This window comes from Euwallacea fornicatus, chromosome 23, assembly GCF_040115645.1.
Source record: "Euwallacea fornicatus isolate EFF26 chromosome 23, ASM4011564v1, whole genome shotgun sequence".
Taxonomy (NCBI): Eukaryota; Metazoa; Arthropoda; class Insecta; order Coleoptera; family Curculionidae; genus Euwallacea; species Euwallacea fornicatus.
This window is the reverse complement of record NC_089563.1, coordinates 1,017,671-1,045,568: the sequence shown is the minus strand read 5'-3', so window position 1 is coordinate 1,045,568 and position 27,898 is coordinate 1,017,671. Positions and strand designations below refer to the sequence as shown.

At 36.2% G+C, this 27,898-nt stretch overlaps 1 protein-coding gene and 1 non-coding gene across 3 annotated transcripts in view; one reads left to right on the top strand and one right to left on the bottom strand.

Annotated features, from left to right (window-relative positions):
* LOC136346525 (uncharacterized) overlaps window positions 1-27,898 on the bottom strand; it is a 224,514-nt gene that overhangs the window by 79,764 nt on the left and 116,852 nt on the right. For both annotated transcript variants that reach the window (XM_066295745.1, XM_066295746.1), the window contains 3 exons: window positions 14,515-14,690; window positions 9,569-9,676; window positions 12-309 (listed from right to left, as the gene is read on the bottom strand). In XM_066295745.1, the coding sequence (XP_066151842.1) occupies window positions 12-309; window positions 9,569-9,676; window positions 14,515-14,647 (539 nt within the window). In that variant the 5' untranslated portion in view covers window positions 14,648-14,690. The remainder of the gene's footprint in view (window positions 1-11; window positions 310-9,568; window positions 9,677-14,514; window positions 14,691-27,898) is intronic.
* TRNAH-GUG (transfer RNA histidin (anticodon GUG)) lies at window positions 12,851-12,922 on the top strand. The gene has a single exon. It is a non-coding gene; the product is annotated as a tRNA-His (tRNA).

Here is a 27,898-nt window from a genome sequence, read left to right as displayed (position 1 = left end):
TATTTACTTACGTGTAATGATCGAAGCAAACTCCGGTAAAACCGCAATCCATCATGTTGCAGGATGGGCTCCGCACCCCGGTGGTCGTAATTTCGTAAGTAATGTTGAATCCGTACGTATCCAGGAATTTATCCAGGACACGAAGATGAGCTGATTCAGCCGATTGCATCTTTAACTCGATTACGAGGTAACTTTGATACGTCTGAACGAACCTGGTGCGGATCACGTTAGTTTCATTCACTCTATGTATCAATTTTGGGTTGATTTTGTAATCGTTGCCGTATAGTTGGAATTCAGTGAATGTGAGACCTGAAAACAAAACGAATCTACAATACTCGGAGTTGGACCGGGTTAACGACTCGGGTTCAGATTCACATTATCCTTGTGCTTATAAGCGTCCGTGCCTTGATGGGCTAAAGAGAAAACTAAGATTTATTTCGCTGAAAGTAATTTAATTAAAACTCAGAGAAATTATTCCCTTTCGGCGGTCTTGATCAAATTAAAATGTGGTGGGTGCCTAGGGACAGTGCCCTAATTAAAATTATGGATCTGTGGACATAGTAACGGCTGGACCTGAATGTGCTCAGAAGGAGATAGTTATCACTAATCAAATTTTGTATATCAAGAATTGAACGATTTGGTAAAATGAAGTTCTCGTTATTAAAGTTTAAGGTGAAAGAATAATGCATTGTTTACATGGCACATCACGTTAGCAAATTTGTACTTGGACTTATGTCTTGTCTTTTGGGGGATCTCCTCAATGTAGTTCGGCGTAAAATTTCGAAATTTCCAGAAAGGTCGACCTACAGTAGTGGTCATAATTATAGCAATTTTTAAAAATTTTAAATAAAATGTTTCTATTCGGCTAAACCCAATATACGTTTTTATATTATTCATCTTCCACAACCGTTGACGTTTAAAATGCATCCAAATGAAATATCAACAATTCCTCTAAAAAACTATCAAGACATATTTTTTCAATATCAGACAAAAATATAGCAACTTTTGGAATTTTAAAATTTCATTTGATTAACAGACTTGTGTGTTTAAAGACGTTTTATATTCTAAATTAAATCGACGATTTTCATTATGGGTCGAGGTAAAACAATCTGATTAGAGATCAGGAAAATTATCATTGAGCGGTATAAAAGTGGCGAACGGCAAAGCGAAATTGGAAAGAGTTTGGGTGTGCATAAGTCAATTGAATTTCGAATTATTCACAAATTCAGACAAACAGGAACTGAAGCAGCTGTAAAAAATTCAGGACGCACAAGGAAAACTACAAAAAGAACTGATAAATGGATAATTGGAATGTGTCAAAAAAATCCATTTCTATCATCCACTCGTATAAAACCACATTTAGAGGAAACGGGCCTAGCTCATGTCAGTTCCAAGACCATAAGAAGATTAGTGGAAAATGGATTATTTGGTAGGCGACAAGCGAAAAAACCATTGCTGTCTAAGAAGGACGTGAAAGCCCAACTTCAGTTGGAGCAGAATTACCAACACTGGACATCTGAACAGTGGAAATTGGTAGTTTTCAGCGATGAGTCCAATTTTAACTCATTCAAAAGCGATGGCCCATCATATGTTAGACTACCCAAAGGCGCAAGCTTGCAAAAAAAGTTTGTCTTACCAACCGTAAAACATGGAGGAGGTTCGATTATGGTTTGGGGTTGTTTCTCTGGTTTTGGTATGGGTCCGCTTCACAAAATAGAAGGTCGCACGGATCGGTTCATGCACCGAGATATCCTCAGGAATCATTTATAACCATATTTTGAAGAAACCATGCCACTAAGAAGCATTTTCCAACAAGATAATGACCCCAGACATAAATCGAAACTTGTTTCAGAATGGTTTAGAGAGGAAAGGATAGAAGTTCTTGCTTGGCCATCGCAATCTCCCGATCTCAATCCCATAGAAAATTTGTGGGAATATGTGGATAATAAAATTCGGAATAATACATATTCCAATTTACAGGATTTATTTTAGGCACTTCAAGAAGCCTGGAAGAGTATTGATAACAATTACATCAACAATTTAATAAATTCAATGTCACGAAGATGTGCAGAAGTTATTCAGCAGCGAGGGTCTTATGCAAAATATTCATTATTGAACAATTCTTTTGTAATTTGTTGAAATTTTATTACTCTTTATAATTGTTTTGGAAAAGTTGCTATATTTTTGTCCAGGTCGAAATGAATATATTTTTTTTATATAAATTATTATTGTTTTATTGTTATATACTTCTATCGTCAACAGTCATTGCAGAATCATATTTTCAAAGCCTATTTTGAATTTAGGCCGTTAAGTCTAAATTATTTGGAATTTTAAAAAGTTGCTATAATTTTGACCACTACTGTAGCTAAGAGTAAAACGTTTCACATTGTCTATAATTATTGTTCGATTGTTAGCGAACTGGAGAAGCCAACAAGCGAACAATGGATAATAATCTGAAATTTTAATCAACCGACCGGTAGTGTATATGTTTAATAATTTCATGCCTTTTCATGGGATATAATACGAAACTGCAACAATGGAGGGGTGAAAAGTGCGGGTGAATCGTTCAGATGGTGTGCTAGGCCGAACTTGGATCAGTTTCGGTGCTCACCCACTTTCTGGTAGATAAACGAACGATATTATTGTAATTTTGTTATAGACATTTTGTTCTTGAAGGATACCAATAATTTTTCGTATTGGCAACTGCGGAAGGAATTTAAAAAACTCTTTCAGATATTTTAGTTGTAAGATTACCATGTTATTATATAATATTATTTCGAAAGCGACTGATAAAATTGGAAATTTGCCAAGCAATACAGGATGTTCCACGATAGAGTTTACAGCAGATATCTCATAATCCTGTAGAAATTTTATAAAAAGTTTTAGTAGAAACGCGCAGGATTGTGTCGGGGCTACAACTTAAAGTGATAATAAAATATTTAGGATGGCGCATAAAGCTAAGACGGAAGAAACGTACAATTTTTTAAATGGTTCATCCTATATATATTTTAATGTTTCAGTTTCTAATTAAATTTTAAGCACATTTGATACAACATATGCTATACTTAAAATCAAGATATTATAAAGGGCATTTGAATCGACCATTTAAAATATCCATTTTAACACTTACAAAAAACAAGATCCAGCTAGAAAATAAATATACTGCGTGACATAAAAAACAGAACATCCCTTAAAAATGTTTTTTTTTTTTAAATAATTTTTGGCAAGCATGTTTCTTGTACTTAAACAAATATTTCTTTAAAAATTGAACAAATTTAATTGTTAAAAAAAAATAATAATAATTTGTCGGACCTCCGCGGAGTCTTATATACTCCTGTACACAACTAGGCATGCATCTAATAAGATGATTATTGTCCTCTTGGGGATCTCATTTCAGGTTAACTGGGCAACATGACATAGTGCTGCTACGGTTCCTAGGGGATGGGGTAAATTATTCAACCTTCTACCTACAATATCTCATACATGTTCAGTCGGTGAGAGGTTTGGAGATCGTGGTGTTTAAGGTAGCAAATTGATTGCGTTTTGTTAAAAGAAGGCCATAGCCACTCTAGGCATATGTGGTCGTGCATTGTCTTCATCACCACATGAGGATTCAGGAGTTCTTGGATGTATTGATGGGCTGTCATACTGTCTCTAATGAAAAGTAACGGTGACCTGCTATCATGGACAATAGTATCCGAAACTATTACCCTAACAGTCTCATGGACTTGCCTCTATATTGTGAACTGAGGGCCTCCCCTCGTCTTTCATCCACGTCTTCTTCTTACTGTTGTCCGACCATCATGCATACTCAAACAGAATCTAGATTAGTGATTAGATACGATGCTATTTCATTCCACACCTCAATGTATCCGTTATCTACACCAATGCAGTCGATTTTGAAAATAGTTTAAGGTGAGGGGTAATACAAGATGAGGACGATTGGAAATTATTCCAAAACTTCTTAGCCAGCGATAAGTGGTTCGAGTCTCAATCGGCGTTCCATACTCAGCAAATCACTGATTCAGCAGCGTCCTCGACGAAACGCATCTATCCCTTCGCGTCATAATTCGAAGGTGGCGATCTTGGGTTCTGTGGTTCTTCGGGATCGTCTAATGTCTCTTTACATGTTTGCTTTTCTTGGAACCATGCCCGATAGCATCTCACTGTAGTGTTTACACTACGGTTCAATTTAGTTGCGATTTTGCAGTTCACGAAGTCAGCGTCTCATAGACCCACTATTTGACCTGTCCCAAACTCGCTCAATTAATGAAAATTTCGCTGCATTCTGCGTCTAGACCTATTTGATTAATCTAAGAGCACTTTGTGAGCACACTAAACACCAATAAATGATATTTTGCAGTAATATTGTTGAAATTTTTGTAGTAAAAAAAAAAAAATTCCCGATAACTCTGAAATCCATTGATAAATATGACTGAAAATTTAATCATTTTTTGTGTTTCCATATACAAATGTGCATACCAAAAACTATTGAAATAAAACCATTTTTACGGGGCATTCTCTTTTCCATGTCAGGCAGTATACAGGGTGTCCTCGAATTACGTGGCCAAAATAATACCGCAGATTGTTTGAGTGAAAATAAGTCGATTTAACTAAACTTCCCTCAGTCCAAAAGTTGATAATTATGGAGCTACAGGGTTTTAAAGTTGAAAAAAAAAATCACATTTTCTTTAATATCTTTCGATTTCTTTGAGTTAATTTCACGAAATTTCATATTTGAGGGTGTTTTAGGATACGAAATTCAAATTTATTAACGATTTAGTTATTTCTTCTAGGGGGCGCCACAAGCGACCATTAGGACACATTTAAATCTCTGTAACTTTTTCGTGCCACGGTGTATATTATTTTGGTATTTAAAAACCTTTTTCCCTACCTTTTATACTTAGAAAAGGTATACTTTATTGACGTCGCTAGAAGCAACGGTTTTGGAGAAAAACGCATAATTCTAATGCGCTGCATATTTGCGTTGGCGCTTTTAAGTAAATAACTCAGTTGGCTATGTTTTTAATTGACATTTTAACACTTGAATTTGTTTCTCAAATGTCAGTTTTTTTATTTAGCCCTCAGTTTTTCTTGTCAGTTTCGCTTCTTGTTCCTGTAAATATCCATAAGTATGGCCAATAAATTCACTTATTCTGAAATGGTGGATATGCTGTTAGTTTATGGACTTTGCCGTTGTAATAGGCAAAATAATATCTGATTTTGAAAACTTATTGTTATACCTTTACTAATAATTATTTTTGAAAAACTTAATTTTTTTTAACGGAAAATAATTTTAAGGTAATTTGCATTCATCATCAGGCTTAGATGCATTTTTCTCAAAAACCGTTGCTTCTAGCGACGTCAATAAAGTATACCTTTTCTAAGTATAAAAGGTAGGGAAAAAGGTTTTTAAATACCAAAATAATATACACCGTGGCACGAAAAAGTTACAGAGATTTAAATGTGTCCTAATGGTCGCTTGTGGCGCCCCCTAGAAGAAACAACTAAATCGTTAATAAATTTGAATTTCGTATCCTAAAACACCCTCAAATATGAAATTTCGTGAAATTAACTCAAAGAAATCGAAAGATATTAAAGAAAATGTGATTTTTTTTTCAACTTTAACACCCTGTAGCTCCATAATTATCAACTTTTGGACTGAGGGAAGTTTAGTTAAATCGACTTATTTTCACTCAAACAATCTGCGGTATTATTTTGGCCACGTAATTCGAGGACACCTTGTATTTACTATTACATTAGGAAAGCAGAGTTTAAAAAAGATGTTTAAAATCTCCTCTTCGAGGTTCAAAACCTGCTTCAAATCGTCGTGTAAAAAGTGTAAAGTGTAAGCTTTCCGTATTATATCGCGCGTGACTGTACGGTAAGTCTTTCAAATTAATTAATTATAATTATAAATTAATTCGACTATTTTGCTAAACAAAAAAAGTACACAGGGGTTAAGTCCGGGTTTCTTTACTTATAAAGTATCTAATCCTATCCAAAAGGTGATGAAAAGGACTTCTTCAAAAGTATAATTTTTTTTATCATTAATAATCGCATAATCTCATGATTTCAGGCAGAGCGTATGCTATATCAAATTTTTTAGTTTTAAAAAAATTACGAGTTTTTCCCTTCATATTTTATTATCATTTCAACTTGCAGCCCCAACGCAACCATACATGTTTCTATTAACCTTTTTTAAAATTCCCACAGGTGATAGGACACGTGTAGTGGACTAAATGGTCGAGAACCGGGTTAATCAAGTAGTTCTAATTAATGGTGTTCTACGCACATTTAGAATTCAATCTGGGCTAGGTAGATTAGGAACCCGTACTCTACGTCTATGAACATTACCACTTCTTTAGGCTTTGTGTCCGTATGACCAGATGATGGTACGCATTTTTCCAAGTCAAGAAATCTCTGTATAATAAACCTTTCCCTCGTCTTTTTGTAGGAACCAGAATTTAAGCACGTCCCAGATTTCGAGCCCTCCTACCGTCTAATATAGCCTCAATTACGTTATTAAAATTAATTACGTTATGAAGCTAAACCAGGCAGATGTGTCGATGAAGATTTCCTAGCTTGGTACGTCTAGTGCGGATACTATTAACTTCAGCATTTAAGATTTGTAAAATGTGAAATCGAGGTCTTTCTTCTGTTGGCTTTTGGACTCTTAATTCGGTACTTTGCACGTTACACGAACACTTACACGTACGCGAATACTTTACTCACGATTCCTACACACGTTTAAATAGCATACCAGCTAGTTTATCATTGGAAGTTGTTATTCGTACGATTTCTGGTTGTTAACTTGCACGAAGTTGTTTGTGATCAATAAACCTTTGTTGCAGTTGGAAAGGTTTTTGGTTTCTTTTATTTGCCCGAACACTGTGTCTCTGGGACCGCGAACTCATGGTGGTCCTTTGCAATCATTTAGTCCATAACTACAACAAACAGGATTGTGAGATATTTGCTGCAATCTACACTCACTTACACATGAAATGCACCACCCAGTAACACTAATAATTAAGTCTTGTAATTGTGGCAAAATAATGCTTCATAATGGAGTATCAAATGATCAGACTTTCAGTAAAAAAGAAAGAATGCCGGTGGTTTTTTTGTCATTGACCTTTTAGATTTTTTATTCAATTGTAAATAAGTAAAATAATATTTACATGGAAATATCAGTTTATTTTGTTGTTGAACTGTGAACAAAACATCTCAAAATGCCCCTAATGAGACAGCGTCGAAATTTTTCCCATGTTTTGGATTTTGATAGAGGGGGAATTATCGGCATGAAGGAGGGTGGACTTTCTCTTCGTGAGATTGCCCGAAGAATGAATCGGAACCACACCACGATTGCGAGAATATGGTCTCCATAGTCTGAAGAAAGTGTTCAGCAACATCGTCCAGCTGGACGTCCTCCCCGCAGCAGCAATGCACGTGAAGATCGACTTCTTAGACGGATGGCCATTGGTGATCGATTTCAAACAACAATGTCTGTTGCAGTAGATTGGATGGGAGCTCTAAATCGTCGGGTGTCGATGGCAACAGTTTACAGAAGGAATTCGTCTTTTGGCCTGCATTCATACCGCCCAAATCTACGACTGCCACTAACCGACCAACACCAAGCTTCCAGATTGGCCTGGTGTCAAGAACGAGTTGATTGGAGTCATGAGTGGAACAATATCGTTTTCAGTGACGAGTCGCGATTTAGTTTATGGATCAATGATGGTCGTAGAAAAGTCAGACGGTACCGAGGTGAAAGAAGAAATTTGCAATTTTGTGAAAGGCGCCACACAGCTTTCACACTTGGTGTTATGGTCTGGGGTGCGATATGTGTTGGTCGAAGATCTTCTCTTGTGTTCATTCCAAGCACCCTAAACGCACGTCGCTACATTAACAATGTTCTGAGGCCAGTATTAGTACCCTTCATGCAAACTTTACCAAATGGCATTTTCCAACAGGATAATGCAAGACCACATGGTGCAAACATTACTCGTCAAGACCTGGAAGAAGTACAATTGGAAATACTGCCTTGGCCTGCACGGTCACCAGACCTATCGCCCATCGAACATCTTTGGGACATGATGAGTCGCCGTCTTCGAAATTTACCGTGGTCTCTAAACAATGTGGCTGACCTACGACATCATCTTGAGGTAGCATGGAATGAAATACTCCAGGAGGATATTGATAATTTGTTGCAAAGCATGCTTGCATTGCATTAATTTTTTAATTAACAAATGTTGCATCTTTTTACTGAAAGTCTGATCATTTGATACTCCATTATGAAGCATTATTTTGCCAAAGACTTAATTATTAGTGTTACTGGCTGGTGCATTTCATGTGAGAGTGAGTGTATATCGGGGAACACTACGTGCGTTATTCGCAGGTTACTGAACCCATTGGTCCTAACAATGCACATTGGTAACTGCAACGTTTCCTCAGAACTCGTCTAATCTTCGTATCATCTTCTCAGGTTCTCAACAAATCTGCTCAGAAAATATCATTTTTCCGCCATTCGATCAATGACGAGCATGATTTTCAAAATTTTAACCTAAACTAATTTAATTTGTTCACCGCTAGCAATAAACTTTTCCAATTTTCAAAGCCGAAATTGTGATGCAATGGAACTTTAATAAGGCCGATTTCGATTCGGCAGGTGAAGCGGCTGGCGCAGCAAGATAAACAAGTTTCACGTATAATCCTCCTAGTTACACTCAAGTTTACGTAGCTGTGGATTAAATTGTTGCGACTTTTAAGGTGTCAGAATCACTTAACTTTTAAATGAGGGACACCTTAAATTCCCGAAAACGGTCTGGGGATTACTGCAAGTCTGACGATTGAAGTTTGTATTTTAAGTCCATCCATAATGCTGAAACTTCTGGCCGAAAATTGAATTCTGCTGCAACAGACATCAATAAACATTAGCGAAACAACTCTAAAACCGTTCCCTGGATGTATTGTCGTTGTGCTAATAAAACTTTGCCAGCACTACAGAAATTTATTTTCCAGGCAAACTTTTGAAACCCATTATTTTCTCTGGAAAGATTTAATTTGTTGCCAGTTGCTATATCCGCTCGGAACTATTTCCAAATACGTCGAAATTGTTGTCATTATTTGTTATTCCGGCAATGGAAGTGCACCATCAACCAGGCCAATTTGCTATGGGGTGCTCTTTGGTTTACTTGGAAATTAAATTTAAAACATTTACTGCAATTTCGTTGCCCGAATTGTTTCATTGTTATCCAATTTTAATTGAGTTGTTCAGTTTCCAATTCCGGAGATGGTAAATGCAATAAATAAGTAAATAATCATCTCTGGAAAAAATGCAAATGCCATCGATCTTTGCATAGCGTTAAATCGACTGGATTGACCGCTGCAGCATTTCGGTTCTGTTTCAAGCATTTGGGGCGATAAATGGAAGTTATCCAAACAAATACTTTCCAAGTTTCGCGATCGTTTATCTTTGCTGCCTTCTCGATGTATCAAAAGGAAATGCGGAGTTTTTAGATTTAGTTAGTTATTTTACGGTTTGCCCACAAAAAGAGAAATCAAAACTTACCTTCGAAAGTAAATAGCTGAGTGAGATAAACGATGATTGAAGTGTTCGCGGAAACTGCGTTGCTGGCGTCGATTACCCACTCGCATCGTATGGGAACGTCGAATGGACCTGGAGAAGAAAGTTCAGTTTTAGCTGCCAGACCCTTAAGCAACTGCGCTTTATAAATCATGAAGGTAATTTAAAAAAGTTTTTAATTAAATGCTCCTACAGACTACACTTTAGTTGATGCCTGGCTTTACGTTACGATTTTTATTAAATTTTCCATAAAAATCAAACTTTCCTCCGAAATTCCGGTATGGCAAAAACTGCACATGTAGCAGAACGTAATAAGAATTTTAATATATACACTAAAATTCAATCAGCTAGCGTATATCTACTATAACGTGCCTATCTAGCAGCCTCAACTATGCACTTTATTCACTTACGTTTACTTGTTATCTGGGACGTCAAGCTTCATATATAACTATTAATAATTTGGAGGAGAGCTTTGCGCCGAAGACGCCTTCAAAGGAACATAAAAGATGATGATATTAATTGATAAGAACGGTCTTTTCGTAAACATGATATTTTCCATTAACTGACAACAAAGGGGGTTGTCATATTTATTCAGGTTTAAATATTGATGTTTATGGCAACGGGCGAGATAGATGCTAACGAGGGATTTGCGGCTGTTGCTTTTTAGATAGATAAAATGCTGGTTTTGGCCTCCAAGTTGAATGGTAAAAGATAGGAACCATATAAAAAACGCAAACGCGTTTTGAAATCGGTCACCTTCGCGGTTTAGGAAGTTTTTCGTTAAAGGGCTAATCTGATCCATCTACCTTCATAAACTTCGCACGTTGCCAAAAAGAGAATGGCAAAGTTTTCTCCATTGGAAATCGTTCTTGGAGCTCGAACCTCCGCTGACCCAACCAAAAAAAATTCTAAAAACAGTTTAAATTTTTGTCAAATCTGCGGATTATTCAAATAATCGCGTACCACAGAAAAATGGTCAATCCCTTAAGAATTTACAGTTCATTAATCATTACAATTCAGTCGTCCCCGCGAATTGGTCAAGGGTTTATCGGAGACTTGAGAGATTTTTAGATGGGAAGATTAGCATTTTGCAAGGCTTGGGTATAACTCAAAGCTGTGTTTCTGAGGGTGGACGCGGCTTTGGTCTTCACTTAGAAATCAAATCGAATATCAATAAGAATCGGAGTTGGAATAGAACAGGAATTCCCCGTCTTCGGAGAAGTTCTAAATATTAAACCCTCTGACGGCGCACCATGGGCGTACCCTGGTTGGGAGGTGCCTGCGGCACCGCGTTCACTACCCGTCGCCTTGGATGGTGGTGCTGAAGCTGATAAGAAGTCCTTCGTCGGCGGTAATTGCGTCTGCATTATAAGGTCCGACAAAGCTTATCATCAGTAACACCGATGCTCATGGGAGCTGCCATGCCGACAAAGTAACCCAGTTGGAATTCTCACGCATCAGCCAAAGTCTACCATGGGTACCCCAAACGGGAACATCATCTTCTTAACAATAACTTAACCATAACTATTTACAATTTACCACCTTTCCGATTGTCTCGACGTAGTCGAAATACACAATCCAATACAATTAAAAACTATGTACAGGGTGATTGATTTGACCACTGGATCCTACATAAAGAAGCATAAAAAGTTTCGGTTTATCTTGATTTGAGATTAATTCCAATTCAATGCAGTTTGACTTAAGTTACTTCGATTAGCTTCAGTTTAATCCAAATGTAACAACTCAGAAGCAGCGAAAATTTTCTTCCTTCTCTACATTAAAAATCGGTTGCAGTCGACTCCAGTTTCATTCAGTTTCGAGTCACTTCAAATTTCTATTTTTTTCATTTAAAATCAGCAACTCATCAGTTCCAGTTTCTTTCGCGTTAGTTTGATCAATTTCTGTTTACTCTAAATTTTTAGTTTTAATTTAAGTTCAATTCACTTTTATTTAGTTTATTTCGATTAGGTACGGTTTAATCCTAATCAACTATCAAGGAAAAAACTTATGAATTTTCTTTTTCTCTGTATTCGAAATGACATTCTGTTTACTCCAGTATGTACGATTTAGTTAGTTCAGGTTAGTTCAGGAGATTATTCTGACATCTTTCCTACTTTTTGCAAACTTTAGTACTTCTATATGTAATTTGGGAATTTCCGAAAGACTTCCAACCCGCCACTGAAGAACTTGCGGGAAAGGTACATTTGAGTGCGAGGCAAGGAGGCAGGACACATTGATGCTAAACTATTTAATAAATAACCGAAAATTAAGAAAATAACAGATGTTATTGCGATTAAAACAAGTTGCACTTTATTGAAGACATCTTCCGTCCCAACAATAATAAATATCTCGTGGCAGTTTATTCACTTAATCCTGCTCATACCCATATATTACTTTAATGAAAATCCTCCGGATTCTGAGACGACTGATACCAAACTATTCCATCGATTTAAGGCTGTCGCGATGCATCTAAGAGCATTCAATAGACAAACTTCTTAATGAAACAACCAAGAGCCACAGGCATGTACTAATTGCTCCTTGAATTGAGGTAGTTTTCCCAACTAATTTGATATACCTGAAAACTTGCATCAATTGGTAGAGGATGTAACAGTGAATTGCGGCATGGTTTCAACGTTCAAGCTCTATGGTTTGAGCGGAGGAGCGCAGATTATCAGTTTTAGAGGCAATTTAAGTGGAAGTTCATCAAGCTTAAGCTAGATTTTGATAGTCGTTTTTGTATTTTAGCACCTTTTCTACATCCCATTGGGGTTTGTAATTTAAAAATGATGATTTAGAAAAGAAGGGCGGGTCAACTGCTTTACGGAGTTACTGACCTCTTGTAACTGAGTTTCTTGCACGTTTTCTCTTTTTTCTTTTGAAGACACAACGTTTTTGAAAAAGTTACTTTTTGATGATATTTTCCAGCTACTATTTTCTTAAATCGATCTTCACCGGGTTAATTGGGATGGTTAGAATTTTTTTTTGGTAATCAGATCACCGTTCTCGCTTGTCCCCTTCTGCCTTTGCTCTCGATACTTCGATAGAAAAACAACTACAGAACGATTTGCATACGAATAACTTCTCATATCGTTAATTAGATCTAAGCGCGAAATTTCGCTATTATCGAGTATAAATACTTCGCGCAACTAATATAAGACTCGATTAAAGGGACTTATTGGAGTGTGACAAAGTGTGAAATTTTGTAATTATAGCCTGAAATAATAGCTCGAAATCGACGTTTATGGACCGATTCTTCAGTCTTCCGTAGCCGTGATCGTCTAGTGGTTAGGACCCTACGTTGTGGCCGTAGTAACCCAGGTTCGAATCCTGGTCACGGCAGTGCTGTAAGCATTGTCACGGCGAAGCATTTTTTTTGCCAGATACATTTACAACGGTCAAAATTTAATTTCTTTTTACTTTGGCTTCTCTTTGAAGGGGGAACTTATGGAAATACTCAACTGAACAAATATAGGATCGCAATTAATTAAAAAGGTCGCTTCGTAGAAAAGGATCTAGATTTTAACAAATATAGATATGTATGTGTGTTTTTTTGCACGCATTCCGCTAAATTTAAGACCACTTGACTCGAAGACTGAAAATTTTTCCCAGTACGCCCATGGTTCTACTACGCCTGCACAATTTGTCAAATTTTACAGAACTTTTAGATTATTCCGTTTACATTTGAGAGAACCGCTACGGAACTCACTGTAAACATTGGCGTGCCACAATCTTTAAATCAGCAGCGTTTCATAATTGTTTCAGACTTCGCAATTTCCTAAAATTGCTGCTCTTATTTATCTTCTTAGTGCCTACTTTAAAAACATGCCCATGCCTTTAAATTACTTCAAATGTAAACTTTTCGTATTACGGAGAAAGGAAACCTCAACAAGAGTCAGCAAGCACACTCAAAAAATCATTGGGATATCTTCACAGACTTTCAAGATTCTTAGCAATTGAAATTTTTTCTGCCATTTAGTTCGTTGCCTGGTTCTCACTAGAAAATTGCTGGATTAAAAAACATGTTTCCATAGTGGATCTAGGGGTAATTGAATCTTATTTACAGGGTGTTCGGAAAATGCATGCTAAAAATGATATCATGAAATTATTTGAATGAAAAAAAATTTTTTTAAGTGTCGTTTATACGCTGTTGATGTTTGAACTTCTAAAAAAAAAACATGTTTTTTACTATAACTAGAGAATGCTTCAATGGAAGTCGATGATTCTTTTCTTGTAGCTTTCATGTCCATTTGCAAGGCACAAGCGGATGGTTCTTAGCCATTTCCGTGCAGAAAGGACCAGAATTTTTCATCGGGTGGTTGATTTAAATTTTTTTTATGGTGATACATCAGCCCTTTCTTCAACTTTTTTTTATCTCTTGGAAATTTCCCGTACGGTTCACATTTGATGTATCTATTGCTGGGGCGCCCGTCGACATATTACTAATACAAGTTTTTATCAAAAAGCGGCTTTCCAATGTCCATAATAACATCATTAGATGTGCAGCAAGTGATCTTTGGAGCACGATCAATGACTCTCAATTGCCCTCGCCGACTCATAGAAGATCTCAAAAAGTTATTATCGCCGAGGCAAGTTTATAAAAGCGCCATTAATACAGGATTCCCTCTGAGTTTTTCTCAGAGGTGCGTCTTTTTTCCAGGCATAACAAGCCCTCCTTTGGGAGGCTTAACGTGATTGATATAGAAAAAGTTTTGCATTATTTCCAAGTAATGGGCCCATGCAAAGCCGCGCTTATATTTCCTGAAAGTAAAGTTTCCATTGTTGTTAGGTGCGGATTATCGCCGCCAAACGGAGGTAGAAGGAAAATAAATTTTGATTAATTTAAATATGAAAACGGCATTACGCTGATGTTAAAATGCTAAACAGAACGACACGGGGACATTGTGCACCCTGCCGTAGCGCAATTAGCATACCTGGAAAGTTGGGAGTGGCAAGAATGCCTCTTGCAGCCGTGTAAGTGCCTCCACATGTCCTTTTTCCTGCTTCATTCGACGCAATTTGCATGAGGAGAATTAGAGCTGAGATAAGACAGATCTGCCTCCACATTGTATTCCCCCAACTTGTTCTTCAGAAGTTTTCCATTTTGGATCTGAAATAATTAAAACTTGGCTTGAGTTTCTGGTCTATGAATTTAGTGCAGTCTCAATGTTGGAAAGTGAGTGGTTTTAAAATGAGGATAAATTACCGTCATAATTAGTTGCCTTTGTTTAATCACAGTAGAGAGAGGAAATTTGGGACTAAATGAATCCAGATTTATTTTACATGGATACGCAGCCATCATATCCTTGACGGTATTGATTTTTCTTACAAACTACTTCTTGATGGAAAACTGGAACTTCTGGAATCATCCCCAAAATAACCTTTTCGTTTATGATTTCTTTCACTCATTTATTTCCATTGCAAGGAAAGAGCTCTGTTTAGCCTCTTTTGGCGCACAAGTCAAAGCAAATACAATCCTGTCTAATTATTATTCTTTGATATTGAGTTTTCATATTTAAGGCTGAAAGACCAGGTCCAGAACCAGGTCTCCCATCTTGATGGAAACAGCTTAATATCTCGTGAATTATTCGACTTAAAAAAAAAATGTTTTAAACAAAAGTTGTAGAATATCGGGAGGCAAGAGAGATGGCAATGATCTCTTTTTTACAGCGAGTTGCTGTCAAGGTTATTTGAAAGTCAACTTTGACATTTCAAATAGAAACCTGTATTTTTTTATCACAGATTTATTCCTATTGTGATTCTAGATACTTTTTATAGGAAACTTTTTTTAAAGTAACATCTAGTTTCATGGTTATAAGCTGCGAGACACGTTTTAATATTGTATAATACACTTTAAGGAATGCAATGTAACACTAATTACTCTATCAAGTGTTCAAATGTACTAGCATTTTCCTGAAGACAGAGTTGTATTCTGCGGTGAAAATGTTGTGTTGTTTGCAGTAATACTTGTTGCGGGATATTTGCACATGCATTAATAATTCTTTGCTGCATATCTTCGCATGTTGTTGGTTTCTGGCGATAAACTACATTTTTCAGACGACCCCACAGAAAAAAATCTAGCGGGGTCAAATCGGGACTTCTTGCCGGCCATAGGACGGGACCTCCTCGGCCTATCCGACGTTGAGGCATTATTTCGTTCAAATAATCTCGAACTCCGCGGGCGAAGTGGGGAGGTGCCCCATCCTGTTGAAACCACATCATCATTCTTGTTTTGATGTCAATATTGTCAAGCAAGTAAGGAAAATGCTAGTACATTTGAACACTTGATAGAGTACTTAGTGTTACATTGCATTCCTTAAAGTGTATTATACAATATTAAAACGTGTCTCGCAGCTTATAACCATTAAACTAGACCTTACTTAAAAAAAAGTTTCCTATAAAAAGTATCTAGAATCACAATAGGAATAAATCTGTGATAAAAAAATACAGGTTTCTATTTGAAATGTCAAAGTTGACTTTCAAATAACCTTGACAGCAACTCGCTGTAAAAAAGAGATCATTGCCATCTCTCTTGCCCCCCGATATTCTACAACTTTTGTTTAAAACATTTTTTTTTTAAGTCGAATAATTCACGAGATATTAAGCTGTTTCCGTTAAGATGGAACACCCGGTATATATATATATATATAGTTTACATCGAGTGAATTTTTAAAGGTAATGGTGTTTATTTATTTATCCAGGATAAGCAAATACGATACGACAGCTGCTTCGGAAAATGGGAATTTAAAAAAGAAATAAAAGCACTTTACCCATACAAGAACACAGAGCCTGCTACATTTATTAGTGTCTTTATACGTTACATCATGTAAAGGGGTATTGTTCGGGTAGAGGTCGAAATAAAGGGATGCTGATTAGTGGAAAAGTTCGAGCATAACGAATTACCTACACAAAATATTGTGTATGTTCCTTATGCAGCGCAGTAATTTAATTTTTGTAGAAAGTTTTTAAAGTACGAACTTAAATAGAAGTAGAGTGTTGCTGCAGTTTCCTTTCTTTTCAAGCTGGGCAGACTGCTGTAAAAGTTTAACTTTGTTGGAAACTAGAGCGAATTTTTTAGGGCCGCAAAGAGCGTTATTTGGCGAATGATGCCCCTCTTTTTATACCAGTTTCCAAAGCGACCATGTTACGATTTTTCCACTATTATTCAAAACAGTTGTACAACGTGAATGTTATTCTTGTTGTCAAATAAGAGCTCTAATGCCGGGGCATTATTGATGACGTTACAGGGCATTGAGCTATATGAATGTTCTATGAACCTGCTAATTGGCATTATTATTGCTGCAGTTCTGTGAAATCATTGCACTCTGATGCGATAAACAATGGCATTCTGCTTATTTATGTGTTTTCCGATATTCGCGATTATACTAAAGGGAGAGATCTGGAATTTACAACATTTAATACCCACCTACGGACGTTTTATTTAAATGGCGTTGAATGTCATTTATTAAAATTTAACCGTAGTTGATCGCCAAATTTGACTGTAATTTGACGATTGAAAAATGGCTTTAAACATTAGACAAATTGTCAAAAGCTGCGGGGAATCGAGGGATAATGGGAAGTTTTAAAACTGTTGTATTTCTTAAGCTTCTTGAGTAATTTTATTTTTCGACTCTTCTATATCGTCGGGCTTACTTAAACACACCTTATATTTTAGATAAGCACGTAAAAAAAGTCCTTAGGGGTGAGGTCGGGCGACCTAGCAGGCCAATCTAAATGCCAACACTTCAATATCTCTTGAATTTAGACATGGGTATGTTATTGTACATGACATATGTTCAGGATTTCTCAAAGAACTCAAAAATCTCATAATATTCAGGGTTCCCCACTAAGATGTTCGCGGAAGAAAAATTAATAACTACTAGTCTTAGAGAAAAAATGCAAAGATAAAGTTAAGTTTAGTTTTCCAATATAATAAACTAAAAATATTTTTGCCTATACAGGGTACACCATAAAGCTTATACGATGTGAAAGTTCGTTATTTTAAATACAATCCTCTAATTTTTTTAACATTGCTCGTCAAATTTTAAGGCCAGTTTATATAAGGTATCTGATATTTGAAGTTTACCACATTTGCGTTATTACGGCTACATAGTCCCAAGGACATCGGTATTGTGCCCTAATTGCTGCGAATTTTGAGAATCGATCTTCTGGGATTTCGAGAGAACCTAACAAGCTATGTTTTGGCGTATTTGAATTTTAGAAAAACTCTCTAAAACCCTCGAAATATGCCTTCAAAATTGCGTAACTTCAAACCGTCGCAACATGCTTACTTCAAATGGGACCCCCGTTATTTTATTACTCAATATGCTTCCTTTAATGACAACACTTAAATTTTATTAAACATGTTTTAGATGTATCTCTAATATTTTTCGAGATTTTTTAAATTTTATTGATACCGTGTGTGATTCAAAATTACCTATACTTGAAAATTTTATAGGTCGCTCAAAAGCTAGCCAAGAAAGAATTTGAAAGAAAAAAAAAGTTATTCGTTCCTCAGTGCTAACAAAATTAAAGTAAACAAATAAAATAATTTAATATATTAGGTATATTCTAACAACTGTTCTATATGCCTACCATTTTGTTATCGGCAAATACGGATTAGTTTTAAAAATGCTACATGTAGCCTTCTTAAGGTTTGCTCATGAATCGGCTGAATTATATTTCTAATTCTATCTTTCAAGTTTTCTTTTGTTGTAGAAACGGTTCTATATACTTCTTCTTTTATATATTTTTTCTTTTATATGTTCCTATAAAAAGATATATTATTTGGTTACATCGGGCCATCTAGCTGATCAATTAATAGATCCTCCCCTTCCTATCCATTTATTTTCAAAAATGGCATTAAAATATTCCCTTACTGGACGGCTAAAGTGTGGCGGAGCACTGTCTAATTGTAGCCATTTGAGTCTAATAGTTTCTAATGGCAGTGCTTCTAAAAAGCCCTCAAAACCATTTTGCAAAAAAGATTAACGTGTCTCTCTATAATAGAGTTTTTGAAGAAATAGGAACCTATTATTTAAGTTTCAATAATCCCCGCCCATACGTTCAATGTTCATTTACGTTGATGATTCAGGGGTAAAAAAAAATGAGAATTTTCATTATCATAATAATGAACATTAGGTTTATTTACAAATCCATTCCTGTGAAAAGTTGTTTTGTCGTTTAACAAAACTGCATTAAAAAAGTTCGGATTCCGCTGATTCTCGTCTATGGCCCAATTACAAAAATTTTACCGACTAACAAAATCATTATTATTCAGTTCTTGAAATAACTGAATATGGCATGGATACAACTTAGATTTTTTTGTAATTTTACTTATAGTAGACTTAGAAATACCAATTTCTAACTGCAGGCGTCGGCATGAATTATGGGGGTTCTCAGCTTAGCTTTGAAGAACTAAAAGTTCGTTCTCTTCATTTGAAACGTTTTTTTTCTCTGGTTTTTCTTCGTGTAATTCACATTTTCGGTTTTCTCAAATCGTTCTTTGAGCTTCTTAAAAATTGAAACATGAGAGGGGGGGGGGGATCGTTCGATATTGGGAAAATTCTGCCGGTGTATCTTACTTGCCAATAGGTAATTTCCGTAACTAGCTCCATGCGCATGTACCATTTGCATTAATTCATTTTTAGAAAAATTATTTTTTTTTAAACAATAAATAATCTCTAATCAATTTATTAAGTTAAAACATCAACTAATTAACTGAAAACAAAGAGTTGTTCTTCATAGATAAATTGAAATTACACACAATATTAATAAAGCCAAAAAATCTCAAAAACTATTAGAGATACATCTGAAATATACTTGATAAAATTTATGCGTTATCATTAAAGGAAGCATAATGAGTAATGAAATAGGGGAGATTCACTTTCAAGTAAGCAAGTTACGAGGATTTGAAGACATGTAATGTGGAAAGCATACTTCAAGGTTTATGGAAGAGCTTTTCTAAAATTCAAATACTCCAAAACGTAGCTTGTTAAGTCCCTTTGAAGCCCTAGAAAATCGATTCTCAAAATTCGCAGTAGGTAGGGCACAATACCGATTTCCATGGGATCGTGCAGCTGTCAAAATTTTCAAATTTTTCGAAATAAGTCGAAAGTTGTAAATTTTAAACATTAGATACTTTACATAAACTGACTTTAAAATTTAAGGAGCAACTCGAAAGTGGCAAAAAAATTTGGAGCTCAATGTAAAATAACGAAGATTCATATTGTACACGCATTCTGGTATACCATGTATGAACAAAAATATTTTTAGTTTATAATGTTGGAAAAATAAAGTGAATTTTATCTTCACACTTTTTCTCTAAGACTAATACTTATTTAGTCATCCTCCGTGAACGTCTTAGTGGGACACCCTGTATATACAGTTTCATAAGAAAACGATGAAAAAATACATTTAATTACTATATGGATGATCCTGTATACATGTTTGTTATGTCAAAAAGTGTACAACTAAAAATAAGATTTGACGTGTTACCGCATTCTCGTAAAAATTATTTCCTTCAATTATTACAGGGTTTATGCGAGACTCTATCCGGTCCTCTATGTAAGAGTGTATCGTAAACATCTTTTCTGTAAATTATTTACCAAAAACCATAATATCCGAGGTGCCTGATTTAAATTTGAAAGAGTTCAGTTGCTTTTCATCTTTTTGATTTTCTCACTATATGAACTCGTGCAATTTTGGAGCTAATTAATTATTACATGAACGAGCTATAATTCAGTTCAGTGATAGGAACTTAGCCTGATTTAGACTAGTTTAATTCAGCTTCACTCAGTTCGCGTTCAGAAATTTGTCATTAGGGAAAACCCTTTTTGAGAGAGTTTGGAGGGCAATAAAGAGAAGGTGCAAATTTTGTTAAAAGAGTACCAAAGCATCTGCTAATCAATTCTTGTGGATTACTGTACTTTGGAGAATTAATTTTAGTTTCTCTCATCGAAGTGTTTCCAGATAATTCACGGTAGTCTGCTTTGTATTTTGTCGTCTATTGCGATTGTCCTCGGTGCCCCTCCGAACGCGAGTAATTGCAAATCAGTTGAACTTGATAAGTTACTCCATGAGATTTCTACTATTTCTCAGAGAATACTTTGTATTCCTCAACCTGGAGTAATATGCGAAAAAGATGCTGTTGTATCGAGACTCACCCAATGAGTCTGTGACTTTAAAGTTAATCTTCGTTAAAGAATATGTTTTGAAAATTTCCTCATTAATAACGAACATAGCGAAGAATTTTAATTAAATATTCTGAAACGCGAAGCTCTAATTCCAGGATATCTTCGAAGGAACTTATACGATAAAATCTACCTCTAACGTATATTTCGACTTGTTAAGTGAGCCGAAGATTTCTGCAAAAACGGCGCCCTTCGCCTTTCAATAACCGCCAATTATAATCGCCATTATGTTCCAATAAAACCTTGGCGCCAGTTGATTAATGCCTGTTTTTGCACGTGTACATACTAAAATTTCGAAGTGCCAATAAATCAGCGCCAATAATTCGGACTACTAATATTCTAAAAACCAACGAAAGTTTTTTGGCGTTAGTGGAAAAATCAACACATAGTTTGGATGCATAAACGTGCTCGTGTAAACTCTATTTTAAGCAAGATGTATACAGGGTGAGTCGGGAGGACCGTGCTAAACTTCAGGAGCGTGTTGTACATGAAAAATAAATGTAAAAAAACTCAAATGTTGTTATCCGATTTTCGTTTGTTTACAAGTTATAGCGTAAATAAAATTAAAACATAAAATTTAAAAAAATTATAAATTTCATAAGAAATTCCATAAATTAACGTTTGGATATCATAGTAAATGTTAAAAAATATTGCCATTAACTTCTAAACATTTTCAGCTTCGTCTATGAAGAGCATTCGTTGCGCTCCTGATTGTTTCATGTCTTTCTTTACTAGCAGCTGCAGCATTTCTAATGCGTTGAATTAGTGCATCTTGAGTGTCCACTTTTACTCTGTACACTTCAGTTTTAAACCAACCCCACAAACAATAGTCTAGTGGTGTGAGGTCTGGAGACCTTGGAGGCCAACTAATAGGGCCACCACGACCAATCCAACGTCCAGGAAATGTTTCGTCTAAATGTTGCTTAACCTTTATGTTTTAATTTTATTTACGCTATAACTTGTAAACAAACGAAAATCGGATAATAACATTTGAGTTTTTTTACATTTATTTTTCATGTACAACACGCTCCTGAAGTTTGGCACGATCCTCCCGACTCACCCTGTATATGCACGATTTATTGGCTCCAGTGTAGTTAATGGCGCCAAAAAAATCAACTATTTTAGCATACTCATTAATATGAATTGTTGACGTCAATGTCCTGGAATTATTGGTCTCAGTTACTGGCCCTTCAAAATCTTTGTATTTTTTCCATGAAAAAAGACTGGCTTAAGTACACTATATGCACATGTGAAATTGACTTTAGTCAGACGAAATTTTCTGTGTCAGTAAACTGACGCCAATCATTCAAGCCACTAAAAAAGTTAAAAATGGTCGGATGCAGAGTTTAAACATGTATGGTTTATTGGCGTCAATGTAACTACGCAGGGTTTACGGGAAAATGCAAAAGAGGTAAAGGAAAAAAAGTGTTAAAATGCGGGGAAATGTTAATCGAACGTCTATTCAGGTCGCTTGGTCTGAAACTGCAATCAGCGAGCGGTAAAATCTCAATTTCCGCATTACTAGTTATTACCTCACGCGATATTATGTGACATATACAGGGTTCGTCTTGCAATTCGTTCACTAGAAATTGTTTTTTGGTTTGAAGCTAGAATCGACCAATTACAATTAAAGTGAAATATTTTCGAAATAGCGGCACTTCCGGTTGTATCGGATGTTCATTATTCTAAATGGAACATTTTAATGCTTCTTATTATTTTCGGACGTTCCGTTGAATATTAAAGTCAGTTGATGTAGAGCGCTTTGTGTCTGAAATTTGCCTTTTCCGACTTGTATCGGAAAATTAAAAAAATTTGACAGCTGTAAATTTCCATGGAAATCCGCTGCGAATTTTCAAAGCGGTGTTCGATAGCTCAAACAGACTTTGTAAGCTATGTTTTCATGTATTTCAATTTGATAAAAAGTCGCCCACAAACCTCAAAATATGCCTCTGAAGTTTAATGATTCCAATTCTCAACAACTCGATTATTCCAAACGAGACATGCTGTATCTAAAGGCGTTTTCAATTTTCGAACTTAATTCTGTATCGAATATTATTAAAATTTCCTGGACCGACTCTGGACAAAGAAGTGATTATACAAGACTTTTTTCAAGTTAAAATGCTCGAAATTTAGCTTATTGCGTCCCAGAAAATTCACTCCAAAATTCGTAAAATTTCGAAATTTTCCTTTATAACTCGGAAACGGTAAATGTTATACATAAAACATTTTATATAAACTGGCCTTAAAATTTAACCAAAAATTAGAAAATGGTGCCGAAATTGGGTTTAATTAAAAAAAAAAAAACGAAGTTGGTAGCCACTTTCGGTACAATCGGAAGTGCCACCATTTTAAAAATATTTTACTTGGATTTAAAATGGTCGATTCTAGCCAATGACCGTATTTCATTGGCCTACGATAGTGGCGTATTACGGGTTGCATGGTTAACTCTGTATTAGCGTTGAGCCTTAGTGAAGAATATCAAACCGTGTCCGTTGATCTTTGTACGTATAAGGTGGCTCATTTAAAACAGTCCACCTGAAATATCTTGAATAGATTTTTTTTCTTCGGAAACCCCTGAGACACGGCAATTTTACTTTTAAGAGGATCATTTTTAAATTATAAACTTGTAGGTGTAGAGTCAATCCCCTAAACAGGGTGGCAAACCCTTTAAGAATCTTCAAAGGAACGGGAGGTCAAGTAGCACATTAAATCAAAGGTATTTTAATTCTCTTTACAAGTACGCTGAAATTGTTTTGTTCCGCCTTTAAATATCGTAAAAAAACCATTTTAAAACATCGGTGATATAAATCGAAAAATATAAAGTTTTAAATGTTTTATTTAATTAAGTTTTCCAATTGCGACCTATTTATTTCCGTGCAATAATAAAGTCTTTGTTCAACTCCTTCCTGAAAGCTTTGTAGCATTTCGGAAGCTTTTTCACCACACTCTATCACTATTTGATGACGAACATCTTCTAAAGAGGTAGATTTCGGTTTATGTTTATAAACAACAATTTTTAAATGACCTTGTAAGAAAAAGTCCAATGGTGTTAAATCAGGCGATTGTCGGAGCTGTTCAGTTCTTTTTTTTTCTACCTAATAATCTGACGGGTGAATCTTACCTCAATCTACTTCAAGACTTCATTTACTCTCATATCGTGGATATCCTTCAAAACGACGATCAGATCCCAGAGAATGATATATTTTTTCAAGAGGATGGCGTTTAGTCACACCATGCAGTTCCTGTACGTCACTTTTTGGATCAACATTTTCCCGAACATTGGATTGGTAAAAGAGGTTTCATCGAGTGTACCCCAAGATCGCCTGATTTAATACCGTTGGACTTTTTTATGGAGTCATTTAAAAACTGTTGTTTATAAAAGGAAATCTACCTCTTGACAAGATCATTTCCATCGAGTAGCGATAGCATATGGCAAAACAACTCCGGAAATGTTACAAAACGTTCGGGCAGAGTTTGAACAAAGACTTTGTTGTTGTATGGATGTAAATGGGTCGCAAATTGAATAAAACATTATTTAAAATTGAATTTTTTTCGATTTATTTCACCGATGATTTAAAACGGTTTTTTACTATATTTAAAGGCGGAGGAAGACATTTCAGCATACTGGTAAAGAGAGTTGAAACACGTTTGATTTGATGTGCCACTTGACCCCCCGTTCCATTTAAGATTTTTGAAGGGGTTACCACTCCGTTTAGGGGGATGGCTCTACACCTACGAATTTATAATCTAAAAATATCCCCCTTAAAAGAAAAATTGTCACGTCTCTGGGTTTTCCGAAGAAACAAAATCCATTCAAGATTTTTTAGGTGGGCTGCTTTAAACGGGCCACCTTCTATATCTTGCATCCTAGCATCTCATTAAACTCACAGGAGCCTACGAAGTCAACACATATGGTCTCCTCGTGGAAAAAGTGTTGTACCTCAGACTTACAAAACTGATTTTTCAGTATTCCACTGAAAGGAAAATCTTGCTTCGTATTGTTCATCCAACTGCCATCAGCGTGTGGTAAAGTAGAGTTTAGGCACTCGTTAGTTATATAACTAATAACTGTCCTTGCAATTTGTACCCTGTTACAACAACCATTAAAATTAAAGCCTCGACCTAATATGTCATTTGCCGGCAACAAAAATAATACCAAGCTTGATAAATGCGAACTTTCTTTCATGCGCCTATGCAGGCTATATTTCAACATTTTTTCTCTCTTTATCGAACATGACAGGACGAAAACGCGATTTGTCACCCATGTAGCCTTTCTTCTCAAAATTCAATAGCCGCTTTGAATACAGCATTGACAAATAGAATTTCGCATTCCCACGTAGGCCTTTTCGGCTACGACTGGTTTGTAATACGCATTATAGTCGAGACTCCTTTCAATCATTTCTCCCTCCTCTGTGCCTAAATTAATTTCAGAGTAAATAACTTCTTCGTTTCCATTTAGTCAGGTTTTAGCAAAAACTTTCTTCCAATGTTTCAGAGTACGCCACTATCCAGGGGCGGTTGTGTCAACTAAAGGGAGCTTCTTGCGACGTATCTTGCTGCAACAAAAAGGCGGAGGGAAGGCCTGTGTTTCGGATTTTTTTACTTTTTTATTTTTTTATTTGCGATGCATGAACTATAAAGCACACGACCCTGTAAAACCAGGAATTGCTGGAAGTCGAACACCGAAAGCTTATTCAACCATTAACGCCGAGTTGCATTACCGTTCCTCCATACGTCTGTCCATGAGCTGAACAGGGTGTCTAGTTATGTGACGGCCCTGTCCGGTGTTGCCGCTGAAATGACGAAATAAAAGTGTGTTTCCTGGAGAGATGAACAATTATCCCGTGGCTGCCATTAGCAATCATTGCTTCAATATTGCATTTACATATCATGGCATCAACAAACAGGGCACCTTTCCTGCCTGGTACCTTTCAATGTGAAACTGAGGCATACCTTCAATTCCAGAAACTTTTGTTGTTGCTTAGTCTGCTATGTTAAATTTCTATCGTGTCCTCTCCTATTTACGAAATGGGTTCTCAGAGCGGACACCCTAATTGTATTTGATTGCTTGTTGCTTTATTATGTTGGACAGACATTATTCTGCGAACATTCCTTTGAAAGAAATGATCTGAGTAATTTAATATACAACACATCCAAGCAGTAATTTCCTTACAAATGAAAAGCACATACGAACAACATGTTCCGAGCCAATCCAATCCGGCTTTATGAACAAGGGTTGGCACTTTTAAGCCGCTCTGCTAGATTGTTTTAGAACCCGAGACTTCATTAATATTAAACTAAATTAAAATTTAAAATCACATTTCCGGTTTCCGGATTTTCTATTGGCTCAATCTCCTGTCCGTTAATATAAATTCAGATTGCACTTATCCAAATTGAAAATAGATTAAAACGTCTGTGGTCTGAAACAATTAGGTAAGTGGGGTGCACTTGCTTAAGAATTCAATAGATACGTTGTGCAAAGAGAAACGACACCGTTCCTAACGGTAGTTTAACATTAATGTGTATCAGATGTAAAACTTGTAGACGGATGCAGGATGTATCTTTATTCCCATGTGGAGAAAATCCATTGTTTCCTCGAAAATTTCCATTTTCATCTTGAGTCGCAAGAAGTGAAATATTTTCGATTAACCTTCCAATCCCCTTTTCCGTAATGCATCTGCAGTTCCGCCTTGAATTTTCGTTTGAAATCTAAATCTAAGTCAAATAAGCCTTTGTAATTTTATTAATTTACTTCCAAATTTGCCTTACCATAATAATTATCTTGGCGTACATGCAGATGCATGTTTAACCCCCAAACTTCTGAAACGTTGCACTGGTAAACCAGATCATACACGACTATGCACCTTTGAGACTCCAATCTATTAATTCAGCTTTCCTAGATTTACGCACCTGTAATGACGCCAATAACTGTCGACATGGAACATATTTATTTAGATTAACTGAAACAGTTAATTCCTGCAATATCACACCGCACTGCATTTCACTTTGGTTGCAGGATTTATTGGAGTTTATGGGACCTCAGTGCAGAAGTTGGCAGTGAAGGAATTTAATTCGCAATAATAATGGAGCTAAAATTACGTTAACATGTGTGTTTCGCGATGTTTCGGATATATCGAGGCCTTGACATTGTTGTGTTTAAACAATTTTTGGCTTGTTAATTTGTTTAATAAAACGGTACGCCGCTGTGCTCAAAAAATTAGGTGGATTTCATTACAAAATGAAAGATCTTTGTTTATTCCTTCAAATGAATTTCAGCGCCTTCAAAGTACTCTTCTGAGTACTTTGAAGGCGCTGAAAACCGTCGCAATACAGTTATGCCGACGTTCTTCCCAACCGTCGGAACAGTCAGAGAAGTCTTATTCCGGAATGGCCTTGACTACCTTTTTCGATTCGGCCTTTATATCAATTGAGTCCTCAATCAATCCTCAATTGAGTCGAAACGGTGTCCGCGGAACGGTCTTTTGAACTTGTTGAACGGCCAAGAGTCCAACGGTGCTAAATCAGGCCAATACGGTGGCCGCGGAGCGATAAGGGTCGAGTTTTTGACAAAACGTTCTCAAATAGAACCAATGGAGTGTGGCAAAGTGCATTACCTTGGTGCACAAGCCGAAAATTGTCTACCCATAATTCCGCCCCGTCGAGTCGAATTGCTTCACGCAAACAACGCGTAACGCTCAAATAATATTCCTCATTAACAGTTTGGGTCGGCGGTAGGAATTTATGATGCACAACACTGTTTTAATTGAAGAAAATTGTCAACATGACTTTGATTTTTAAGCAATTTTGGCGCGGTTTTTTTTAGTCCCAGTTCACCTTTTCCACGATATTCGCCCCGTTGGAACATTGTTTCCGGGTCGTAAACGCGAACCTAAGTTTCATCTCCCGTAATGACGCATTTCATGACGTCCTGTCAGTCAAAAATCATTGCTTGACACATTCCAACGTGACGCTTTTTTTTTCAAAAAATTGAGTGTTTTTGAAATCAATCACCAAACATCTCTCAAACGGTTAGGGTTGATCCAAATGGCGTGTCCGTAGTAACAGCAAAGTTTCTAATTGCCAAAGGACAGTTTTGGAGCACCAAATCTTTGATTTCCTTGATATA